This window comes from Dysidea avara, chromosome 3, assembly GCF_963678975.1.
Source record: "Dysidea avara chromosome 3, odDysAvar1.4, whole genome shotgun sequence".
Classification (NCBI taxonomy): Eukaryota; Metazoa; Porifera; class Demospongiae; order Dictyoceratida; family Dysideidae; genus Dysidea; species Dysidea avara.
In genome coordinates this window covers 19,109,051-19,135,402 of record NC_089274.1, presented here as the reverse complement: position 1 = coordinate 19,135,402, position 26,352 = coordinate 19,109,051, and the positions used below count along the sequence as shown (strand labels likewise).

Here is a 26,352-nt window from a genome sequence, read left to right as displayed (position 1 = left end):
GTTTAACTGCAGCTGATTGTAGCATATGTAGATATTATATTTGTGGTTGTAGCTAGATCATTAAGGGGTATGGTCACGGCATGCTCTGATTGTTACATGTAGGCAGTGTGTTCTGATTGTTTAGTGGTGTGGTTGAATCAACAATTGCTTTATAAGTGCAGCTACATGTATCTACTCCACCTACAGTGGCTTAAGCACTTCAAAGTTTTGTGGCATCTGAATCACTCCTCTAGGAAAATGTCAATGCAGAAAATTAATGCCTTAGTATGGTTTCCTTACATGTAGAAGACAATTATGTAGAAGGAAAGGCAAAGTGCAGAAGGTAGATACCTGTCAGAACCACAAATGGCACATGCCACCAGTGGTTTGTTATTGTGGCATGAAATGGTTGCCTATGCATTTTGACCTCTAGCCTTGTGACAGTGTTCTTCTTCTTTTTTTGCAACACTTAGAAAAATCGCTATAACTCGTGCATGCTTTAGTCGATTTTCTTCACATTTGGAGGGCAGTGAGACCGTAATGCAGCACGTTTACAGTCCAAATTTCCTACACATTGGATAAAGAACAAGGGAGTTATATGTGATTTTTGAAAAAAATGCGATAGTGATATTTTGTCACGGCTACAGGATAAACCGCTTAAAGGAATGACTTGAAAATCAGTCTGTACATGGAGTAACCATCGTAGTGCAAACCTTTTGTGGTTTGAAAGAAATCGTACTAACAGTCATGGAGTTATAACAAAATTGCCAACCATGTTTAATATTGCGGGATCGAGATACTCTAATAGAGCATGCACAAAAAATGTTGAAAAAAGTTTACTAGAGTTCGAACCATACCTAACACCCACATCCTTAACCACTGAACCACTGCTATCTTGGCTGATCACCTCACTTAGGAATGAAAGATGCCTTACCCTGAGGAAGCTTCCATGACAGAAATGGTTAATTATACCATCCAAGACTATGGAGCAACGGATACATGAAATGGCGTTTTCTAGTTCTGTAAAATGACTATGTTGCCCACCTGCACCAGCTGTACTTGGCCACATGACACACTCGGTATAGGCTTTTTTCATATCTTTTGTAGTAGCTACTCTAATGGAGCACACATTTTTTTCTGAGCACTTCAATACAACGCATGTAGAATGTTTGCTGATAGATCTACGAGTTCTATGATTTACAGACGTTTATGAATTTTCATTTATAAAGCAGAAATTAATTTGAGTCGAACCTGCCCAGCTATCATTGGGATATACGTGCCTTTGTGAAATGGGTGGAGCTCGTCTAGACGTTTCTGCTTCAGAATTCTGGGGAGGTAAACATCAGAAGGCATTTTTGATGTCAAAGTGTTTAATGCTAATGCACCTTCATATGGTGGTACCCAAGTACCCTCACTTTATTGATGTTTTAAACGTGAGAAACAATGCAACTGTGAACAATGTAGCTACTATGGAAATGAGATGAGTTCTTTTATCCCACTTGTATTTTCAACATTTGGTGGTATGGATCATGCTACTGCTGTATTTTACAGAAGACTTGCTTTCCTTGTCCCTTCAGAAGGAGTTCTGTGATGTTATGGCTGTGTTGCAAGAATAGTTATTCTTTGCTACGCTGCGATATTATGTGTTTGAGAGGAGCTAGATCACACATCAGGGCTGTCTGCCACTTTCACTAGGAGCACTTAACCTTGCACTAGCTGAGGATCAGGTGGCTCCAGTTTATTGAGTATTTGTCTAGCATATTTAACATCTTTAGTGCTAGGGGTGGTGGCAAAGGGTGCTGGTAATCCCGGGAATAATAATAATAATAAAAAAGATATACGTACCTTCAAAAATTCATCTTACTTCAGTTCTTCATTCGCCATGCAATCTTCGATGATTCCTGTATAGTAAAGGGAAAAAAGGTTAAAAGGAATTATCTATCAAGGCCAACCATAGGCTGGCTGGCTTTGGAACTTGCAATTACAAAAACAAGTGATATCCATACAAAAACATATATTAAAATTTATTAGCATTAACATCATTGCAGCCATTTGTTGGCTGCCACTTTTGATATCACGACTTTTCACCCAGGTTTTTTTAAGGCCACACCTTTTTTCATAACTTGGCTGTTTTTGTGCAGATTGGGTTTTACTCTGATAAAACACCCATGTAAGTATCTGCTTGAAGCATGCCTGGGATGAAATACTCTTATATAGCAACTAACTAAAAAGACTGCATGAAAGGGCAGTTTAAGCTAAAGATCATTTAATGGTCTAATTCAACAATCATCTAGCTATCATTATTGAAAGATAGTGGTATCATTTGGGGAATAATGGGTAGAATCAGGTGTACCATTTGGGCAATCAAAAATAGTACTTTTAAATTGTGTGTTGGCTACATTGTTATTAGCAAAAGTAAATAATGGAGAATTAGGTACTTCTCCTCTCCATTTTGTTCTCTTGTTATTAGATACTGGTGGATAGAAAATATTAAAAAGTATTGGTTTCCTTGTTGATATTTGTGTTTAATTTCTCCTAATTAATATTCTACAAGTATTGATTCTTAGGCCATTTCAACAATTTTTTTTGTTTCTGGGCCCAACCAACCCTATATTTTTCAGTGTAAAATATTTAAATTCACCTTGTGATCACCTTGCAAGTAGTGATAACGTACATGGAGGGGTAACATGTTACCTTATAAGGAAATACTAAATATTTCACCATTGTAGCTACCTGCTGACAAGTGGCACAGCAATCAAAATGTAGCTTAGCTACTGCAGACTACTCTTCAGTCAGCAAAAATATTTTATTTCACCAACCTACCAACCCTACCGACCCTGTACTTAGCTGAGTTTGGCCAGAGAAACAAATATTTTGTAGATAGAGAAATGATAACATTATAGTTCAGTAAGTGTCTTGCTACCAGCCAGGGTAATCTACAGCTACACAACATACAGGGAATGTTGCTATGCATATGTGGTTAAATGTATTTCAACAATCCTAACCGGCTAACACTTTGCTAGCTGGCTTGGGCTAAGCCTTTTCACTTGATGTGTTTGTGCGCTTATCAAGGCTCAATTTAATATATACGTATAATATTTATTTTGTAATTATATATATAGTTTTTAAAGTGTTCTTCTAATGTTTTTAATGCTGCAGAAATTATTTGTGAACCAACTAAGGATAAAAATCAAGATACTCCACTGATCCTTGCCATCAAATACTTCACATCATTTGTGGATCCTGATGATTTGACAATGGAAGGTTCTACTAGCCTTGATATGGTGACTTGTCTGATAGAGTTTGGTTAGTTTAAAATTTATTCATAGACTGCATACCACTATTTGTGAATAATAGTGTTCAGTGTGTGCATGCATGCGAGTGTGCTCATGTACACACACACACACACACGTACACACACACACTTATGCACACGCACACACACTACATGCACACACTATTTATATATCAAGAGTCATGGTAGTGAGTTGAGCGGCCAAGAAAGTAAAAGCACATGCCTCAATAAATAAGTGTGAGCCACTATTATCAGTTATTTACATATAACAATGATTTTGTAATCCTCACTGCAATTCATGTGATGTTTATCATTTTAAGTAAAAATGTGTCTTAGGTTTCATTATTACCAGTACTTGATGTATTCACAGTTAGTAAATGCTACTTATCCTTTACGAAAGGGTATGAAGTATAATAGTATCATTTAACACCTCAGCTCATGGACACATGACAAGCTTTCAAACACACAAACAATATCCCTCTCCTAATATGAGGTGAATCAGTGCCGAGAAATTTGGACAATTTTTTCTGGCCACGTACATCCAGCCGATTAACCTTTTTTTCTGTCCTGAATTTAGCCATGCAACTATACTCTTTCTCCTATCACTATTGATTATGATATTAAAAACTTCCACCACCTCTGCTTCAAAGGCTCCAACTTGGTAATTTCATTGGTAGCGAGACTTGTTATCATGATGATGATGAGTCCTTCATGCAGCTACAAATGTGCATATTTATTATTATGACTAGCACTTCCAACATTTCATTAGCATGATATCCTTGTGCTAGCTATATAGGTATCATTAGCATTGGGGCTCCAATGGGTGCTGTTGTGCCTTGCCTTTCCTTTTATCTTCAATTACGCTCGTTCTAGCCTCGTTGTCTTCTTCTTCAAGCTAATAAAATCATATCAAGGCCTTAATTTTTTGTATTGACACTTCCGTATTTGGATTGGATTATTAAAATTTTTCATGCTGCTTTAAGAGACATATTACTGTTAGACAGTTGCTAGACATTGTACCGATAGGACCTTTTACAAACTAGCTGGACTAATAACAACAAGACACATTTTTTGGAATTTTCAACTAGAGTAGGGACCATAGCACATCGATAAAAAGTACTGAAACAAGCTGGAGTAGTGCATGATATTAAATCACAGTAAAACAATGAGAAGTGTTATATCCCTACTGTACATTTCCATTACATGGTATCTTGAGCATGGTAGGAATATAACACTTCTTATTGTTTTACCGTGATTTAATATCGTGCACTACTCCAGCTTGTTTCAGTACTTTTATCAATGTGCTATGGTCCCTACTCTAGTTGAAAATTCCAAATTTTTCTGTGTACTTGTTTGTTAACTTGTTTTGAAAATGTTATTATGACTGGTGAACCCACGCATACCACATCTGAAGTAGCTCCACGCGCCCCAGCTATATCAATTATTGTTTGAAAAGTGAAGTATCTATTACGCTTCGTTGTCAGCTATGTTCAACCTGTTACACAGCATTTCGAATCAAGAACTGTTTGAAAGCACCTCTACAATCCATGCATACCAAAAGAAAGAAATGGTGCCGCGCACCCTAGCTATATCAACGTCTGAAAAGTGAAACATCCATTGCACTTCGTTGTTAGCTATGTTCAACCCGTTACATAGCAGTACGAATCAAGAACTGTTTGAAAAGCACCTCTGCAATCAAAACAGCCACTACAGTGGAACCCGTGTTACGATCATCTGGATTAAGCGGTCACCTCTGCATAATGGCCATGGTCACAAGGGTCCCAAATATTTTCCCATACCGTACAAATGTATACATTGTGGTCTGCATTAAGCGGTCACATGTCTAATGCGTATAACGGCTAACCACAATTCGGCTATGAATCACTGTATACATAACTTTCTCCTTCGTATAGTGGTCAATATCTTTTATGGTGGTTTGTTAAGCCAATTTCCTGGTACCACAGCACCGTTTCAATTAATGCGCAATTATCACACTTCCTGCCTTTCAATGAATACTATATAATCAATCAGGTTTTATTGCTTAAGCATGTTCAATAGCTATAACCAACATTCATAGACTCACCTTACCCTTTCTGTACTAAAAACTAGTAAAATATTCAGACTGTATTGTGGTTGGCGCAAGCCTCTTAATAGTAATTACTCATTTATAACATTCATAGCCACTAAAATGCTACTGACCACCTTATGTAGGTTTTCTCTATAAAAGCCACCTGTAAATAAAGGCCAGATATATCTGGTCCCAAGGTGACCATTATAGACAGGTTCCACTGTATTAAAAATATAGACGATTTCCGTTACGAAGGGAAGCCATCATGTGCTATTGCCAAATTGACACTTTTTGCTGATGAATGGGACACAAAGGAGGACACTGGTAAGTCCATGAAGAATGTATTGTATGTATTGCGGTATGCCAAAAGGAACCTTTCGGGCTGAAGCAACATCGAACAGTGAAAAAATCAACCCCGTACCTTTAGCCGTTATCGAGTTACACTTGTCTGAAGGCATCAGTCAGTTACTTACTCAGTCAGTAGAAAATTCTGTTAAATAGATTATTTTTAAAATTCCGTAGCAACTTGTTGAAAGCATTTCGAGGTTGATCTGAAAGCTTGTTTGGGCTTAGTTTTACCTAGCCAATACTGCCTCATCATCGTCAGAAAAAATTGAGGCTGGTTTTTGGGTGATGTTATGTCATGGGCCACGCCTACTCCAGGTATGTTCAACAGCCATTTTTGGCAGGTTTTGATAAACCTACTTTTTGCCAGTTTTGGCAACATTTGGTATCATATTTTTGCCAATTGTGGCAAAATTAGGCTTATCCCAGATGTTGGTAAATTTAGCATTGTCCAAATTGGGTTCCATATTTTGCAGCTTTTGGGTTATTGCCAAAGTTGGAATACCCTTAAAAGCAAAGTATGGCAATGTAAAGAATTCTATTTTGCCATTGTTGGCAATTTACGACATGCAATTTCAAAGTTGTGACAACAACAGAATTAATGTAAAAGTTACCAAGCTTCCAAAACTGGCTCTTTTAAGCCCAAATTTGGCAGGGACCTTTTTTTGTCAAATTTGGCAATAATTCGTAACCCCCATTATTGCCAACATTGGCATTATGTGGGATCTGAATTATTGAAAAAAAGTAGAGCAACGTATTTTCCTTGGCAAGCTAAGGAGAGTATACACAGCTTTGTCATGGAACCAGTAAGTGCTTCAATTTCTCTCACTTAACAGTTATTCCAAAATTGGAAGGTATCAGGTTTTACTTATATAGTGGTGTGTGTAACCATTGATTGTGGGTTTGAGTTTCCATTTTTGGCAAGAAATAAGATGTTTATAATTATCATTTTTATTGCCAAGTTTGGCATGCCTACTTCATGCCAATAATGGAATCTTGGAAATTCAAACTTGCCAATTTGGAAAATCAAACTTGCCAATTTGGATAATCAAACTTGCCAATTTTGGAAATTCAAACTTGCCAATTTTGGAAATTCAAACTGGAAAGTATAAACTTACTGTAGAGAACAGTCGAGAAGCGGAACACGAGGCCTTAAGGATGATCACGTGATTATATCCAAAAACATACGCAATCTTACAACACTATCAGGCGTGATACAAGTGGGCGTGTGTGTGCAATAGTCACATGTGTGCGTAGTGCCTATATATTGTATAAGTGTTCTGTCTCTTACATCCCCCCACCAAGCATGGTGTGGCTGGATAATCACACATACTGATATTAGTGCCAAGTAGGGTCTTCTATCAGGCGTTGCGGTGGTCTGTGCGGCCGGTCTGATCGACGCATGTCTGCTGTCTGATCCTGGGATGGTTCGTGATGGTTGCGTCCTGTTGAATTAGGTTCTTCGTGTGGTAGGGAGACATCTAGCTGGTGTGGGTTCCTCTCAGATGCATCCAGAGATGCTGGAGTGCGACGTCTTAGGAATCTTCGGTTACGTACCAGTACACATCCACCCTGGGTCTTGATCGAGTATCGGTGATAGGGACTAATGTGAACTACTGTACCGTATATGTCCCAGAGCTTTGTCCTCGGGTTTTGAAGGGCGATGTTTGATCCCAACTGGATGTCAGGCAAGTTTCGAGCGTGCGCATTGTAACATCTCTCTGATTGTTCTAAAGTGTGAGTTGCTTGTTTCTCTGCGTCTGCCACGTTTCGTTGCCACTCTGGCGCAAAGGAACGTCGGTGCGCTGGTAGTGTGTCCTGTATGGGTCTACCGTATAGCTTTTGCGCAGGGGACTGTCCATCTCTGCGGGATGGTGTATTCCTGTATTGCAGTAATGCGCGGCATATCACATCTGTGTTCAAAGACCTCCTCCCCCAAGAGGTGGCGATTAATTTCTTCATAGACTTCACCGTAGCCTCAACTTTTCCATTACTCTGTGGGTAATGTGGGGACGAGGTCTTATGGGCAAACCCCCAATGTTTGGAAAATTTACTGAAGAGGTTGGATGTGAACTGGGGGCCACCATCAGACCACACGATGTCTGGAATAGCTGTACGGCAAAAGGTTTGAGTTAAAGCTTGGGTTAAGCGCTGTGTGGATGTGTTGAGCTGCATTGGGATAATGTCAGGCCAGTCGGTACAGCAATCTACTATGATGAGAAACTGCTGGCCCCCGTAGCTACAGAAGTCCATTGCAATCTCCTGGAACGGTCTTGCGGGTCTGAGTTTGGACATGATGTATTCCTTGTTATTCGATGGAAGCCGGTCTTGACACATTTTGCATGAGAGCACAACATTATCGATATCGTTATCGATTCCAGGCCAATAAATGGATAACCTAGCTCGCTCCTTGGTCCGTACTGATCCCTGATGGGACTCATGGAGGCTGATTAACACCTGGCGGCGCATTGAGGCTGGGATCAACAGGCGACAGCCATAGGCAATCAACCCATCATCCACTGAAAGGTGCTCGCGTGCACTCCAAAAGCACCGGCAAGACTCCGACAGCTGGCCACGGTGATCTGGGAAGCCATGGGTGATTGTATGTTTCAGCTGTTGGTAGGCAGGGTCATGGGCCGCTGTCTCGCGTAAATCTTGGAGCCGGATGTTGTCATGTCCAGCACTAGTACCTGCTCTAAGTTCTGTGATTGACGGTTCTGGGTGGTGTTGATGGTCAAATTCTGCGAGTGCGTCATCCAACTGGGGGTTGGAGACTGGGTTACGTGAGAGGGCATCAGGGCCACTGTTGCTTTTGCCTTTAATCCATTTAGCTGTGAGGTTGTACGCCATCAAGCGAGACTTAAGGCGTTGGAGTCTGGGGTTCTCAATCTCGTCCAATCTCTTGGTATTAAGTATAGGGACTAAGGGATTGTGGTCAGTTACCACTGAGAATTGTTGAAGGCCTGCTAAGAACATGTTGCATTTTGCCACAGCCCACGCGACTGTGAGTAACTCCAGTTCTATGATGGCATAGCGGGATTCAGCATCGGACAGGAACCTAGAACCTGCCTGAACTAAGGACCAACTTTCTCCATGCTGCTGTTGGAGTATATACCCCAGTCCCTGCCGGCTGGCATCAGTGCTAAGACGGGTTGGCTTGGTGAGGTCAAAGAAAGAGAGGGCTGGCTGTGTTGTTAGGGACTATTTGGCCTCCAAGAATGCTGCGTCATGGCTGGGCATCCACACGAACTCGTTTTTCGTGCTTAAAAGCGGTCGAAATGGGGCCAGGAGTGAGGCAACCAAGTTAGTGCTGGATGATAATTGGTTAATTAATCCGACGAAGGAGCGGAGCTCGGTACGGTTGGTTGGAACGGGGTAGTTTGATATTGCTGATGTGATGGATGGGTCAATTTGGTAACCCTCCTCAGATAGCAAGAAGCCGGCAAAGGTGGTCTTGGTTTGAAAAAACCTGCTCTTCTCCAGGTTCAGTGCAATGTTGTTGTCAGCGCAGCATTTCAAGAATTGTTTCACGTGTGTGACATGGTTGCTAAGGTCGCCGTCGTATATTACAAAGTCGTCCACCACGCGCCTAAACCCCGACAAGCCTTTAAAGGCTTCTGTCATGCGGCGGTTGTAATGCTCCGATATCGAGGAGACCCCGTAGGGTGCTCGAAGGTACTTAAACCTCCCAAATGGGGTTATAGACGTTGTCAAGGGTTAGCTTTGTTCATCAAGGGGGCACTGGTGGTACCCTTTGAGGGCGTCGATGACTGTAAAGAATTTGGCATCGCTAGCGGCGATGTCAGCCACGGCCTGAGCTGGGGTAAGTGATTGGTATCGTTCGCGGACGACGAAACGGTTAAGGTGGGATAGGTCGACACACATGCGGATTTTGTCTGAATACTTCTTTGGGGCAACCACAATCGGTGCACACCATTCGGTGGCTTCTGTGACTGGTGCGATAATGTGTTCTGACTGCAACAACTCGAGTTCGGCCTTCAGCTTGTCGCGATAGGCGAAGGGAACAGATCGTGGTGTGCTTACGCAGAAGGGCCTTGCATTGGCCGACAGTGATATGTGGAATTGTTCCCCTTCCATGGTTCGAATTTTCCCATCAAAAACTGTTGGAAACTCTCTTTTCAGGGCGTCCACCGACGGTGGGGCATGAGGGAGGGTGGTGGCTTTGATACTTGGGGACGAGGGGAGGACTGTTGAGGGGAACGGGAGCGGGTAGTGCGGGGGCAGAACGTGTAGAGCCTTAGCGGCCTTCCAAGACATGATGACTCCATCCAAGGTTGGGAAGATGTACATGTCTTCTTTATGTTCTTTACCTGCAAGTTGGAAGTGGACACACATCTTTCCTATGGGGCACATTCTCTGGCCATTGGCTACTCGGGGTCTAAACTCTGATGGTAAGAGGTTCTCTTTGTACTCATTCAGGGGCGGTAGGATATTCTCTGCAGCAGCTGAGATATCAGCACCTGAGTCTGGGAGTATCGCAGTACGAACGGATCCGTGGATTGTACTGACCTCTACCATGATGGTTGGTGCGGGGTCGATGGTTGCCACTTGCTTGACACTGAGGACAGTCATTGATGAGGTCTCCTGATCCACTTCATCTTCCTCGGCTGTGATGGCTTTGGCAGCTGGGTACTTCTGTCGTGGATGTTTCTGTGGTGGCTGCCGACTGTGGCAGGCTCTGGCAAAGTGGCCAACCTTGAGGCAGAAACGGCAGGTCTGCTTGAATGCCGGACATTGTGCCCGCCCGCCTTGGTGTGCTTGGGCACCGCACCCTGGGCAAGACTTGAGGACTGACTGACTGGCTTGGGGTGACTTGTAGTGCGCGTGCTGCTTGGTGATGCACTGGATGGTCAGCACGGGGTTGTCGGAGATATCCTTGCACTGCTTTTTAGCAGCTTCTTGGGCACGGCATATGGCAATGGCATTGTCGAGGGTAAGGTCTTGCTGCCGGAGCAGGTGTTCCACTGTGTCACCGTCTAAGAGCCCTTCGATAATCTGGTCCCTGATGCTCTTCTGAGAGCATGCCGCGGAACAGAAATTGCAGGTTTTCACCAGTTCTCGTAGGGAAACCAGGTAATCGTCAAAACTTTCCCCCGGCTGCTGCATGGGGCAACGCAGTCACCGACGTTCCATGGACTCATTAATGTGGCCTTCGACATGCCGTTTAAGGGCAGCTATAATTGTGCTGGAATCGTTTCGCTCCTCCGTTGTAAGGCCAAGGTTATCTACCACCGTGAGTGTTTCGCGAGAAAAACACAAAGTTAATGCCTGTACCTTGGTGGCTGCTGGTTCTTCACTCAGGCCGGATAGGGTTGAGTAGGAGGTCCATTGGGCTGTCCATGCCGTGAAGTCGGTGCCGCGATCCACGTCGAGGTCCAACTTTGGTAGGTCGCTCAGTCGGAACACATAAGGCATCTGGCCCGCTAGGAAGAAAACACAAGGGAGAAAGACTGTGTAACAATATGGCGTCACCTTTACGAGTGCCTCACACCGGCACCAGGGATTTGCTCCGAGGGTTAGGTAGGTTACCCACGCTAGAACGTGGCTGCTCGCAGCGCCATGTAGAGAACAGTCGAGAAGCGGAACACGAGGCCTTAAGGATGATCACGTGATTATATCCAAAAACATACGCAATCTTACAACACTATCAGGCGTGATACAAGTGGGCGTGTGTATGCAATAGTCACGTGTGTGCGTAGTGCCTATATATTGTATAAGTGTTCTGTCTCTTACACTTACCAACATTGGATATTACGAAACTTGCCAATTTTGGTAATTACAGAACTTTCCCATTTTGGAAATTTTATAAACTTACCAAGTTTGGACTTATAATCTTGCCAATTTCGGTAGCTATAAAAGCTTCCAGTTTTGAAACCCCAAATTGAAATTCAATCCCACAATTAAAAGATACTTTTGCAACTATACAAGGACATGGAATTTATGCCACTTTTGGAAATAACATAAAGCTGCTAGTGATACGTTTTTGAAGCAGCTCTAAAAGTTACCAGTTTTGGCAGCTTTTGAAGTTGCCAGTTTTGGCAGCTTTGAAAGTTGCCAAAAATGGCAAAAAATAGGTTTATCAAAACCTGCCAAAAATGTTTCAGGAACATACCTCCCTACTCTTTTATGGCCCCTACTATACAGTACTATCGTACTGTATGATATTCACGATTGCAAATTTGCAATCTAACTGGAGCAATAATGTTTGAGGGACATGCCTATAGTGATTGATCATTAAATACATGTTTCTATTTGGTAGGATAGTGAAAAACAAGGAATGCATGCCATGACCACGCCCCTTAAATACTGTGTATAGTCCAGTTGGCTGAGGTCCACTTGAGATACTCTAATAAAGCAATCACCCTAATACAATAGCCATCTTTGTTATTTATAAAACAACTACCTTCTCTTCTAACTGCTAGATCTTACTATGTCAAAGCTAAGCATTTATTGTCTGACAACATAAGTCTCAATGTGATACCCAATTGCAGACACATTCAGCACAATATAAGTTCAGAAGAAATTAGAGGAATCATGCAAGACATGGAACCAGCCAGTTGATGTCTGGTTTTCACCCCGGGCAGGGCAGTTGTCATTTCTTCTGTGGGCTGCTTCAGACACCTTACCAACTGCAGTTAACTTAAAGCGATTGTGTGTTCAATCTGATGTAAAGTGTACTTTGTGTAACTCTACTCATCCTACTACTGCTCACATCTTAGGTAGGTGTCCTGTTGCTTTACTGCAACAGAGATATACATACCATCATACTTCATCTTAAACTTAAAGAAATGTTTAGTAACTATCTGATTTTGCTGACCTTAATCTGATAAATAAATACTTAAAATTTTCCCTGGATAAAATAAGCAATTTAGTTGCAAAAGTTTACTACTATTAATATTTTCTAGGTGCTGATGTCAATGCTGCTAATAAGAAAGGCAGTACACCACTGATTTATGCTGTGAAATGCCAACTGCCTGATGTTGTGGATGTGCTGGTTAAAGCAGAGACATTTAACAGTATCAACACTTACAACAACAATGGTAATACAGCTCTGTGTTATGCGGCTATATTTGACAATATAGAAATAGCCAAAAAGCTTCTTAGTTCAAATGCTAATGTGTCTGTTGGTGCTAACATTGAGAACGTGGCTTTACATTTTGCTTGCAAGTTCAATAGTGAAAGCGTTTTGCAGTTACTTCTTAATGCAAATAGTGAACATACTGCAGCTCAGAAACTTGTTAATAAAGCTGATAAGGATGGAAATACACCACTGATGTTAGCTAAGAGTGCTCCAGTTTACTCCCCAAATATCGTCAGGTTGCTCATTAGTCATGGGCCCAATTTGATGGCCTTCAATCATTATCACAATCGCATTCTACACTTTTACAGTAGTATAGATGACAAAGACATCAATGAAGATATTTTACAAATGGAACCATCTTTACTGTGTCACAAGAACTATGATCGGGAAACACCTCTGCATGTTGCTGCAAAATATGGTCATGCAAACACATGTTTTCTTTATGCTGAAAAGTAAGCCAATAATTTAAGAGTGCATGGTGGCAATTAGACTCACTACTAGTAGCTATGCATAGCTGTACAGGACGGAAGGAGCCTGTACTTCTCCATGTCCAACTATTGGCTTAATTTCACTGCTTTAACAGATAATTATTGTTTATTGACATACATATAATGCCCTTACCATTTACTACTTCTTTTTTTAAATGCATTGAGCAGAATTGTTTGTAATTTCCCTGCCAGGTGTATCAGAGATCTAGAAAACAACAACATAATATCTACATTCATAGTTTAATGAACTGTTTAGTTATTGTATATTTTTCTGTATTTTGTGACATATTGTTCTTTTACTTTACAGAGGAGCAGATATTTATGCCAAAGATGCTGCTGGTGTTACTCCCATGATGAATGCCATTGTACACCAGCACAAGGAAGTCGTGAAAGTTTTCTTTGAGTTTAAGTACGCAGTTGACAGTTTGGTGAAACACGACAAGATGTTACTAGAGTGGGCAATTGAGCAGGGCCACATTGTTTTGATTGAGGTATATATGGGAACAAAAACCTATTAATTTTGGTAGTATTTTGAACAGCTATATGAACAATTTTAACAAATTGTTAAGCCTACAGGATACATCAGCTATTAGAATATGTTGGAAACTCAACCAAATGTAAACCTTAGTATCTCTAATGCCTTAGTATATAATTTGATACCCATGCAAAAACAGCCTGGGTGAAAAAATTTGTGAACTCAAAGGTGGTAGCCAAGAAATAGCTGCAATGGTGCTGATGCTGATAAACTTTAATAATGCATGAATATCCATTATTAAAATTTTATAACCAGCCTTGTTATTTTTCTATAGATACAATTATGGGAGGCAGAAATTAAAAGAATATTTTTATTGTAGATTTTATTTGACTATTTTGTTAAGTATTGTTGTAATACTCAAATAGAGTGCACATTTTCTTCAATCTAGATTTTCCTCTGGTAGATTCTATGAAATAACTTGTACCGTTGAGTAAATTTATAAGGTACTGTGTGAGCTGACAACAGCAATTCAGTGGTGAAGGGTTTGGGAGATACATATGGACTGAGATCCCTGGTTTGAACCCTGGACATTGCATTTTTCATGCACTTGTTTTAATTCTCTGTGACTAGGGGGTGGTTTTCTTTGTAGTTGTCACTGATTTCTTTTAAACCACAAAGGTTTGAGCTGTCGTGATTATCCTATATGCATAGACCAATTTTAAAGTTTCTGTAGATATCAGACTTTTAATGCAAACAATTGTCATAACTCTGAATATTTATATTAGATTTTCATCAAACTTAGTTTGTGAATGTGCCTTAATGCATCCTTACAGTATGCTAAGTTACTTTTAAAGCTATCAAGTTACACATTTGCATTTTATAAAGGTTTTTTGTGAAGTGTGTAAAAAAGAAGATTAATCTAGCCCCCCAAAACAAATGAAAGAAGATGAAAAAAAAAATAAGGAGAACTTTGAGGGATCGTATTTCACAAATGTATTAGCTGATTTGGTGTGTGGGGTGCCAAATGTGGGTGCATTTGCAATGTAAAATCATTTCAAATGCGTTTTCTTTCTCTAGTCAAGGTGTGACGCACCAACTTTCTTGGTCACATGACATACTATCATGTGTGTTGATTCCTTACTCCTACATTAGTTTCAATGTGACTAGTATTTAAATTTGTTATGTGGCACCGCTGTATTGTTTTTGTTAGGCAATGGCTGAAACTAATCCTCGTGGTATCATAGAAAACTTCTACAATGGATCAAGCTTGATACACTACGTGTGCAAAATAGGGAATACTTTTATTCTCAAGGTGATTATAATTCATTAGCTAACATCAACTTGTGTATGTGCATCATGTGTGTAGTGATGTGTGTGCATATATCATGTGTGCTAAGGTGTGCAAGTGTGTGCATGTGAGTGTAGTGTGCATGTATATGTTTGCAATTATAACACATGGCGCTATTAAAACCATCCCAAATACTAGCAGTGGTATCTTTTTTGGTATGTGCAAAACAGTCTTTAATAAGACATAAGTGTGGTATGTATATGCTCACCCAATTTTGGAAACCTTGTCATTTTGGCACAGCCAAAGTTTCAGGAATAAACAATTGAAAGTTTTCAAAATAATAACATTAATAGTTTTACATGAATGGGTAGAAAAATTATCACTTTATAATGGTACAAAATATCATGCACAGAGGTATCTCCTATTGTGTATCCCATGTAGTAACATGACTAACTTACAAATCATCTGATTGTTTCATTCGTAAGTCCTTTCCGTGCCAATGTCTAGCATTTTCTGTGCCAAGATGTTATGGCTACTTCATCAAAGAAGAAGTAGGCTATTAATTCACTGAGATGGTATGACTAAGCACTCAAGACTACACCCAATATGAGGTGCTTGTACGGGATTATTTTGACAAGAGTGACAACGGTGATGGAAATATGTGTGGCTAAGAAGGTAGGGAATGTGGTAAAACCACCACTATATTGTACTTTAAAGCGCTATTGACAATACCCACCTCCCACAAGGCTAGCCAGGTGGTAGAAATGAGGTTCATTGAGGCTGAAAGGAGACAAGCCATATAGTACACAAGTATTTGTGCACAGTCTGCTTTGCTTTTACATGAACAACTTGACATGTCAATCCTTGGATCAATTATGTCCACCATGAGCACTGATGAAGACACCACCTATGGTCATCACAAAGCAGAAAAAAGATCAAGACCCTAAACGTAGAGTATATGCACAATGAACATAACATGTGTGCTTACTTTTGCCTTCCTTCATGGAATTGGACCAAAATATAGGCTGCTTGTGGAGAAAATGGACTGGCTGTAAGAGAATATAGAAATACATGACACTTTCCACCAAAAGCACTAAATACCAGTAATTGTTACAATTTCTGCAAAATTATGCTGAAGATAATGCCATTCTGCTGCTAGGTAGAATACCAACTACAAGCATGATGAGTTTACATCCAGCTGCACTAAAAAGGTACATGTGCATTACAGTATTGCATGGTGACAGCTGGTAGCTGGTACCACACGTTGTAATCACCAAACTAAGGAGTGACCTGTACTACATGCCAAACTAACTGTACTTTAAAAATGAAAGCCGGAAGAGGAAAATGCTGCTAAATGCAATCTGCTGCTAAATGCAATCTGCTACATCAAACAACACATGCATATTGTTGAACCTAATTCTTTTCATTACCATTTCATCACACTATCAAGCAAGCTGAGAAACATTTCAAGTAAGAGAGAGCTGAATATCGTGATGATTGTTAGAAGCGTACAACAATGCTGGAGAAGCTTTTCCCAGCTGGACTGGCCAAAAAAACCATTGCTTAATGTGTAGACGATACTTACTGTATTCCGTAATGAGATGAAGATATCAGTTTTACCTGTTGGGCGCAGGTGTTTTGGCCTTTTTAAGTGGCACTATCGGAAGATGAAGATAAGTTGTCTTGATGACAATGTTGCTGCAGTCAACCGGTCTGCTGCACCTAGTTTTGTCCAGTTAGTTGGCAGCCAGGATGGAGCAACCATTGTTACAATGTGCAATTGGAGTGACTACTTTGATGATAAGACTGCGAAAACAGCTGTTAAGGGGATCACCCAGATGCAATGCTTCAGGTTTTTGAGCACCCACCCTGGGAAAGTTATGGTGAAATACACACATGATGTATCCTGTTTTTATTACCCCCAACTCCACTGTACACATACTGCATGTGCATGCACACTCCCATCTGTATATGCACAATGAAGCCATGTGCAATCACTGAAACAGCATACCTAAACAACCAGGGATGGCAGAGCAAACTTGTCACTGTAGAGGTTTCTAATACTCCAGCCTGGATACAAGCCATGCAGTGAAGTAGGTAGCCAAATTTATAAGCCACACTAGCAGCTTCATGAAAAGAAATTCCTTTGGTTTTCCTCAAGTCCTACAATCACAAACCATAAACATTAGCAGGACAACCACAGATCATACCCAAGATGGCTAATCTGATCAGCTCCATGCCCACTTGTGCACATGCCACTGTGAAGACATTGGCCACAGTTTCACAAAGTGGCTATAAAATTATAGAAAAAAGTGCTCTTATGCTAAGACACACAACACACACTGTATGCCATGTAACAACTTCCTGTCACTGCTATCTTGATGATTTATACTTAGAATGTGTAGAAATTTCTAAGCAATATATAGCACACCTTGGACTATGACACCATAGTAATTCCTTTATGGATAACCTCACTTCATTCTCCTCAGTTGTTGACAATATGTCGGGCTCAATGAAACAGTCCCCAGTTGTGCAATTACCTAGTTAATTGTGTGTGAGTTTTGTATCTATTGTTGCTGTTCTTGCGAATTGCTGAGTTTCGCTCGCAGCATTGGGTTATAAGTATGAGTATAAAAACTTTCTTTAACAAAGAAGTCTATACATGCCTTGCAAAGACATCGATATAAAACTACTGTGTAATAACAGCGATAAATTCTACAAGCAAGTGTCCATTGGCCTTACACATAATACAGGACTTACAAATACTTTATAAAGGCTTACTTGAATGATGGATGAACGGTTATTACCCCTCCTTTCATTTTTTTTCACCCAGAATCACTTCTCTGTAAATGCTACTGCTCTTTGTATGAAGTACACCAGTTCCAATATGCTGGGATTGAAGCACTCAGTAATTTAATTAAATTGTGCTGTGACACGTGTTCACTCTCTAACGTCATGTAAGTCAGAGCAAGTGGTTTGATTATGTAAAATCTGTATATTTTATCACTTTGATCTGTAGAGTTTGGATTTGTTTTAATCTGCCAACTCTAATCACTTATGGATGGTGTACAGAAAAAATACTACAGCACATCTTGACTATATAGTAATCAACAAAAGTAGGTATTGCATAGTAAATTGGAAATATCTTTTCAAAGCTTGCATGAATTGCTCTGAAATTTTCACGCATTGTAGACAACAATATGTTGCCTCAATTAAGCTATAAAACCATTTTGACTAATATGTGCTGCAAAGGTAGGTTTTCTAAAATTGGGTCACGTATGTGCTGTCTTTCTTGTGCCTTGCCCAAGGACTATTGCTACAGTGATAATTTAGCCTTCTCCAAGTAGCCCATTACATGCTGATGTATACCATATAGTAAAAACTTTGGTGTAAAAAACTTTGGCGAATAGCATTACCATCATCAAAATTTTATCCACCAATTATTTTTAGCAATCGCATGAGTAGATTAGCCATGTTGAAAGGATGGGTATCAAAGTATCGTGACAGGTATTGTGGGCATTTCCAAGTGTTCCCTTCGATTGTTGCCAGGTTCATTCGATTGTCGCAAGGTTCATTGTGTCACAAAAATCCAAAGATTGCTCTTGACATTTACAAGAACCAGCGATCGCTACGCACAAGTGCAAGAGATTAAAAGACTTGCTAATTAAGGGGTGTGGCAGTCGTACTCGCGATCGAAATGGCTGCCACGCCCCTTAATTGAGGAGTTGTTTAACACTCACACTTGCATGTAGCGATGTTGCATTTGAGCGGTACGGTACGTGGTAGCTAAAAAAATTTCAGGCAAAGCCCCATTTGCCAAAGTTTTTTTTGTCAATTTTGCAGTAGTGGATTTTCGGAAAAACTGTTTTATACCGCCAAAGTTTTTTACATACAGTATATGGTAATTTTAGCAAAACTTACTTTCATACCTCTTTGTGAATACTACTCAAGTACCTAAAGTATTAACATATGTTTATTTTAAATATTGGAAAAATGTTGTTTCGATAAAAATGTAGTATTGCCTCCTCCTAAACCTATGCCACTGACTTTCTTACTAACTATGGTGTATATATAAATATATAGTATCTTCTGAATTGGGATGAGCGTGCTGAGTTACCAACTGCTATAACAAAACCAGACTGTCCACTTGGCAGTGGCTACTACCCCACACACATTGCTGTGAAGAATGACCACCTTGAGTGAGTTGTGAATGTTGTGTATAATCATTACTAATATTTCCATGCATTAGTATGAATTAGTGATGCTTTGTTTTAGTATTATCTTGTATGAAGCTCTGGCATGAATTGCTGGCCCCTTTTGTCCTTCTAACAAATTTTCAAGCTGTTGTGCTACACCATTGACAACACACTGGTGTAATGCACAAGCTTCTTGGAGACCTCATGACACACTATAATGTATGTTGGTGAAATCATTTTATACAACAATGCCGACAAACTACTTTGAAATCTATATATATATATATGACTTGTTACTATGATTTTGAAAGAAAAACACAAATTATATGCGATGCTATTGTGTGTCATTACTGTCTCTATCACAGACAAAACTTGGGTGATAGGTATGTTTTGTTTAAGTGTACGTGCTTCCACACCAAGGGCGCATCATGCAGACATTGTGAGCAGAGAAGAGGGGTCCATGGGAATTACAGCCTATATAGTCCAGCTAGTTAGCCATTGTTTGTGACAGTTCAAATGCACTGCTTAACATTGTTTCACAATTGAATCATACCATGTAAGACATTGGTAGGAAGGTCTGAAGCTTCAGCAATCCAGGTTTGAATATAACATCAATAGAAAGAAGCTATTTTAAGAGGCACTTATATATGCACTTGAATGATTTGTAATGAGAGGAGGTGATTTGATGAATGAAGATCGTTTTACATTATACAATGCATGAATACTCTCTTTTATCATTCTGGCTTTTTGCCAAACTTAATGCTTCAGCCAAAAATTTGTTAAGGATTCCATGGAACTTTTGTAACACCTTCGGATTCAGTATTGGTGGCATAAATTTTAAAGGTAGGTACTGCATGGGCTCAATAACTTTCAATCACTATTTTCATTATACATGTACCCCCCCACCTCCACCCCCCCCACCAACAAACAGCCACATCACATTGCACACACACACATACTCACATTGCACACATACTACATGACAAGGCATAAACACACACTCGCATGCACATACATGCCTGCACGTACACACACACACACACATACTACACACTCATGACACAGCACAGACCACACAACATGGCACACACACACATTACACACTCACAACACAGTGTAGACTACACAACATGACGCATGCACACACGCACACACTCACAAATAGAGCTAGGGGATAGTATGAATATTTTGGAATGTCAGAACATATAGTATCATTATTGGACACACTCAAGCTATGTCCAAGTACATATACGCATCTACATTCATGTGCAACGGACTACTACAATATAAATGCAATTGCAACTCAGGTGTGTTAAAATGCTCTGCAAGTATGGGTACAATTTCAAGGCTAAAACTCTGGAAGATTTAGACACTCCATTACACATTGCTGCTCGTGATGGCCATCTAAATATTATTAAATACTTGCTCAGCCAAGGATTAGATTCGGAAGTGGTGTAAGTGACTAACATTAGTACTAAAAAATGTCAGCTACTTGTCTTTATTGTCTTATAGAAATTATGCAGAGGGTACTCCATTATCAAGTGCTGCTTATGCTGGAAGATACAATGTTGTTGTTTATCTACTCAGCATTGGTGCCTGTGCTCATTGTGTCACTGATGGATATCATGTATGTTGTATGTCATGCTGTGTGGCTGGAAGTTTCTAGTATTGCTTTGAAATTTTTCAGCTACGTAGGCACGTTTTATACCAAATTAGATTACTTCCTTTATCTAGATATTTAGGAATACTATATCTCTAAGAGTAAAGAATAGTAAAGTAATTAATATACAAAGCAATGTAAAGTCTCTGTTTATCAGTATTTTCCATTACTGCAACATCAGTTTTGAAGATTATGTGTACAGATCAACAATGCAATTGCAAAACATATTATATAGATGGGTTTAAAGAGAAGGTGTGGCACTATATTATTACATTAATTTTACATAATGCCAAAAGATCAGTAAAATCAATGCAGGCAAAGATTTTTGAAGTATTTCTGCTCACTGTATTACAATCACTACCTGAAATCGAAACCTTGGAGTTGTACTTTATCAATAGTTGGGCTTTACTAGAAAAGAATAATGGAGTTACTTTTCTGTAAGGTGGTTTATGAATTCGAAATTTAAATCACCTCCCAAAACTCATCTGAAAAGTAACTGATTATTCCATGCCCAAGTTTATTAATGGTTTTAGTCCTCAAACTACCACTTTTATTGTTGTTTGATAGGTTGGTGCAGTTGACATTGCATTTCTTTTACCCTACAAAAATGGCTGGTAATTTGTGCACGAGGCACATTTTCATGACCACCTCTTCGTTAAACATGTCTATAACTTACAAAATAACCATGAAATGTTAACACCTGATCTGTTCCCCACTCTATCTGCTCTGCTCCTAGCTGGGTTCTTTGTCTTTCTATAGCCCTTTTGGGAAGGATTTGATAATTGTAAAAGCCTTATCTTACATCTTCTACAATAGGAAAACATCATATTATTACAATATTTATTTACAGCTAAGCAGTTAATTGGTACTTGGGTAGTTTAAAAAGAGATTGTTGAGGCAAAGCTCTCCTAAGACTACAGTGGTATGCTGTAATCAATATGCTGTGCTTGCTTTCTATTTGTTGTTCTTTTCAATGTATGTTGTTTAGTTTAACATGCGTTGCATGCTCCTTAAACATTAATTCACATCTGCATGTGACAGGGATCTATTGAAATGACAAAGTATCTACAGAATTTACATCCTGGAAAGTAGCCAATCAAGTTAAAGTATTTTACTCTGCACAAGCACACTGCGACACTTATAAGCTTCTAGAGAGGGTTATTGAAAGTGCTAGTGTTCAATCTGCCACAGACACTAGCATCGCTACTTGAGCACAAGCAAGTGCCTGTGTATCTGTAGTAATGATCAAATAGTAAGCTTTTCATGTACTTTTCTAGTTTGAATATAACCTAGGAGAGGACACTAGAAACTACGCATACCTTCACTTGTTATGATAAGATTAATAAGATATGTGAGTTTTAGTGACACAACTGCAAGGAATAAGGCATATATTTCAACTACAAACGCTTTGAACTTGTGAACTTTGCTTGTGTTTCCTTGTAGTGTTTGTTTCCATTTACAAGTCCCAATGCTGGGAGTATACATACCAGAAATTCTCAACTATTGTGATGGCTGTGCATTCAAAGTCTATTTAATTTCATATGCATTCATCTGTTAACAGTAATTATAGATTTTTAAGCTGAAAAACTGGTTGTCTCTTCTGAAGTGCTTAGTTGTTTTTGCCAATCCAAAATTGCTTCCTCCAGCCTTTCTTTGGCTATAGTATTAGCAGCTAAAGTATATAGCTGGCCTTTATGGTTAAAGGTAGAAAACAATGAGCAAAGGAATAATTGTTGTGGTATTCAAACTTAAGTATTTGGAAAGTACATGTTGTTTCCAGTCATATATGCAGATGTGTCCACTTATCCATTGTTATCGTAGACCACTCCGTTACTACTGGCTTGCAAAGAAGGACATGACGCAGTAGTAAAACTCTTACTGGAACATTCAGTTGATGTGACTACTGCAAATGACGAAGGCCACAACTGTTTAATAGAAGCAATTCTCAGAGGACACAGGTATGGCTAGAGCTCTGTGTAGTTGTGATCATGTGAGTTAGTAACCTTGTAGCCGAACAGCTCTTACTATCCTCAACAGCAAGCACTGGAGGAAAGTATTACAGTTTCGAACATTGAAAAATGAGACCCCAATGAGGCTACTAATTCAACACATGCCTGGTAAGTTGTGTATGTAAGAAACATATCACGTCAAGGTGCAATTTTATGTTATAAAGATTATAATGTATTGCATGTGTACTTTTCATATCAAGATGTTGCTGAGGTTGCACTGTATCGTTGTGTTAATCGGGAAAGTATGGTGAATTCCAAGGGAAGCAATGAAGCCACTAAGATAGAATATTCTTATGAGTTTTTGGAAGATTATGTAACTCCCCAGCCAACCCTTGCTAATTTCATACAAGACAAGTTTACAAAGGAGAAGGAACAACCTCCCAAAATTGATACATCCACAGTATATGAAAATCCCTCCAGTACACATGATATGCCGCTTGAATCTTTTTCAAATGTCCAGAATTTTTCACATTCGAATAATACATCACAAGAAAATGTAGAGGAAGACACTGAAACTAATGATGATCAGGATGCTTGGTGGTTGCAAGAAAAATATGATCCTGAAAATCATCCTTTGGAATTGATGGTGCGTTTGTGTGTATGCGAACAAAATAGTATATGTATTTATTTGTAAAATTGCCTGCTACTTTGATACAATTGAAAAACCGGCATACTACACCAGTGTGTTGTTGACAGAAAGAACAATAATCCAATTTTCATGCATGTTGTAGCCGTAGCCCTGTGTTACCTTTACAAAATGAGATGATATTTACTTTGGAAATTCCCTCCACCTTCAGTATTTGACATGCCAACTCTGAGCATAATCGCCACAGGTGGTCCTAAGATACAAATCTTCAAAAATTGACTGAAGTTTCTTTTTTTTTTTCCCTTTTTGCACACTTACAAAAGCTGCCATGAAATGCAAATGTGTTATGCCTTGAAATTTGGTACACACAAGGGTGGCTTAATGGTGAATCTTGGTACTAAATTTGGTTTGAATACTATTCGGAGTTATTACATAAAAACTACATGGTAAATTGCATATGAGAAGAAGATGAAAATTGGCATGTAGACAGTTTAAATATCCAACCTCAAACATTTTGTGGTTTGGAAGAATTTGAGCTAAAGGTGCAGCATGAAAACCAACAGTGTTTGACAATGATGTGATCACGTTTTGTTAATAAAAACAACTACAGTACTTATCACATCTCCCTGGCAAATGAATGAGTCAGTAATCAGCATATAGGTAGATAAATTATCATAGAAAGGTCTTTTCATTCTCTATTAATTAGCAAGCCCTGAACACTAATGCAAATTAATTTAAATTAGTTAATGCGTCTTTAAAATCTAGTTATTAATGTTGTTGATCTGTAAACTGTTTAATTCAGGTATCATTTTAGGGAAGAAGGAGTGGTTTAGGAAGGATAGGATTTAATACAAAAGCCAACTATATGTAGTAGGTGTGTGATTGAGAATTGATATACTCTAATAGTGCAGTCACCCTATTAGAGCAGTCACCTTCTGTGCAAATGCTTTTTTTACAAATACAGTATACTAGCTTGCACCAAACGTGACATCTAGCAAATCCCACTATTATTGCACCAGTTGAGACTCTCATAACATAAGAGTGATTAATTTTTAGGTGGCTCTTAAGCAGGCATAATCTACCAGAAGATTTGTTTTTATTGCTAGATTGTTTAAATTGTAGTTATCAGTGATTTCAATGGTTGATTTTCAAATTTTTACAGGTAAAATACAAAAGAACTTCTCTTCTTATGACCCCGGTTGTTGAGGAGATGCGAACACGCAAATGGAAAAGATTTGGACTGCCAGCTTTTATCTTCAATTTAGCTATTTATTCCTTGTTTCTTGCTTTGTTTACAGCTGTTCTGTTGGTGACACCATTGCCTCAAAGTGATATGTGCAGTGGTAAGTGGTACACATAAACTTTAGATATCTTGTGGTCATAAAATACAACATTGTCTTTTGGAGGTGCGTGTACAATACACAGCACCAAATACACAGTATAGAATATGTTATAGCTATACACAGCAATTCTGACCTTATACTTGACATGGCCACTGTATCAAGGTGGCCCTATATTGGAAATATCCACTAAGTAAATTTCTTTGCACGTATAGTAAAACCTCACTCAGTAGCCACCTTTTTATTAAGACCATCTTGTAATAGTGGCCAGGTCCCAAACATGGCTGAGATGTACTTTGTGACCTCATTAATAATCCACCTCATTATTAAGGCCAAATATTTAATCCCTGTAATAAGACTTCACTCAAATTCTTAATTACATAACAATTTACGTACACCAAAGATGTCAGAGTATGTATGACCAGTGAGGCCAGAGCCTCACCACTTTTTGACTAAACTAAACTAAAATAAATTTTTAAAGTTGATAACTAAAAATAGTGAACATGCATTAATAATGACAACATTATTAATAGAAGCAACACTTATGCTGTCTTTCACTCAGAACAGCCTCATGTCCACTTTATCTGTATTAAGCACCTCTAAGTATTAGTTAGAATGGGTTGACAAGGTTTCTACGCTATTTAGAGACCAGAGGATGATGTGGGAAAGACTACCCACAAACTTAATCAGTTACTGAGGCAGCAGGCTGAGAAAATTAATTGTGAGTAGCCATTGTGTGAGGGGTTTAAATAGCGTAGAAACTGATGTCGACCCATTCTAAGTGATTTAGAAATTTTCTAGGCTAAGAAAGAGTGAGAGAAAGTGGAAAACTGTGTGTGCTAGCATTGGGATTTATCCTTAAGTCGAGTTGATCATGTCAGTGCTACTGCACCGGCGTGATATTCATACTTGAACTAGGTTGCGTGACCATAGTATCAAGTGGGGCTAGGAAGACTCTTGTCTTGTCCAGAAAGTAAGCTATTAAGAAGCAAATTGTGAGTGCTTGCATCCAGATTATCCTTTGAGTCTGTTGTACCGGTCAGCGCCACATCGTGCCAGATATTGGTACATGAATGAACGCCATCTAGCTGAATAATCATGGCCTGTCTTTTCCAGAAAGTGAGCTAACAGTAAGAACATTTTGTTTTTGGCTTTACCAATTTTTGTTTGATGAATGTAGCAAACAACCACTGGCGAGACCACAGGTTACTAACTATTTAGTAACCCTGCCACAGGTTTCTATTGGATTTAGTAACCTCAGGCATCAAAGGAAATATTACGTTAAATTTTCTAAAAATAAGTATATCATTATATTTAGCTTTGGTTTTGTTTCTCTGTAGCTACTTTAGAAACATTCCTTGCAGCTTGTCTCTTAATTAATAAACTCAAATGGTAAGGATTCTAGTATTAGGCCACTTATTACTTTCAATACTCAAAATAGCAGTGTGGGAAGGTGGATTTTATTTCATTTTATTATTAAGTGGACAGCTAAATTAGCTAACTAAAACAACTCAGAATGCA

At 39.2% G+C, this 26,352-nt stretch overlaps 1 protein-coding gene across 2 annotated transcripts in view; it reads left to right on the top strand.

Annotated features, from left to right (window-relative positions):
• Positions 1 to 26,352, top strand: part of LOC136249934 (transient receptor potential cation channel subfamily A member 1 homolog) — a 40,975-nt gene that overhangs the window by 4,346 nt on the left and 10,277 nt on the right. For both annotated transcript variants that reach the window (XM_066042072.1, XM_066042071.1), the window contains exons 4-14: positions 3,139 to 3,285; positions 12,614 to 13,241; positions 13,585 to 13,768; positions 14,963 to 15,064; positions 19,124 to 19,239; positions 20,544 to 20,690; positions 20,749 to 20,863; positions 22,718 to 22,854; positions 22,907 to 23,013; positions 23,106 to 23,491; positions 24,654 to 24,834. In XM_066042072.1, coding sequence (XP_065898144.1) covers positions 3,139 to 3,285; positions 12,614 to 13,241; positions 13,585 to 13,768; positions 14,963 to 15,064; positions 19,124 to 19,239; positions 20,544 to 20,690; positions 20,749 to 20,863; positions 22,718 to 22,854; positions 22,907 to 23,013; positions 23,106 to 23,491; positions 24,654 to 24,834 — 2,250 coding nt within the window. The remainder of the gene's footprint in view (positions 1 to 3,138; positions 3,286 to 12,613; positions 13,242 to 13,584; positions 13,769 to 14,962; positions 15,065 to 19,123; positions 19,240 to 20,543; positions 20,691 to 20,748; positions 20,864 to 22,717; positions 22,855 to 22,906; positions 23,014 to 23,105; positions 23,492 to 24,653; positions 24,835 to 26,352) is intronic.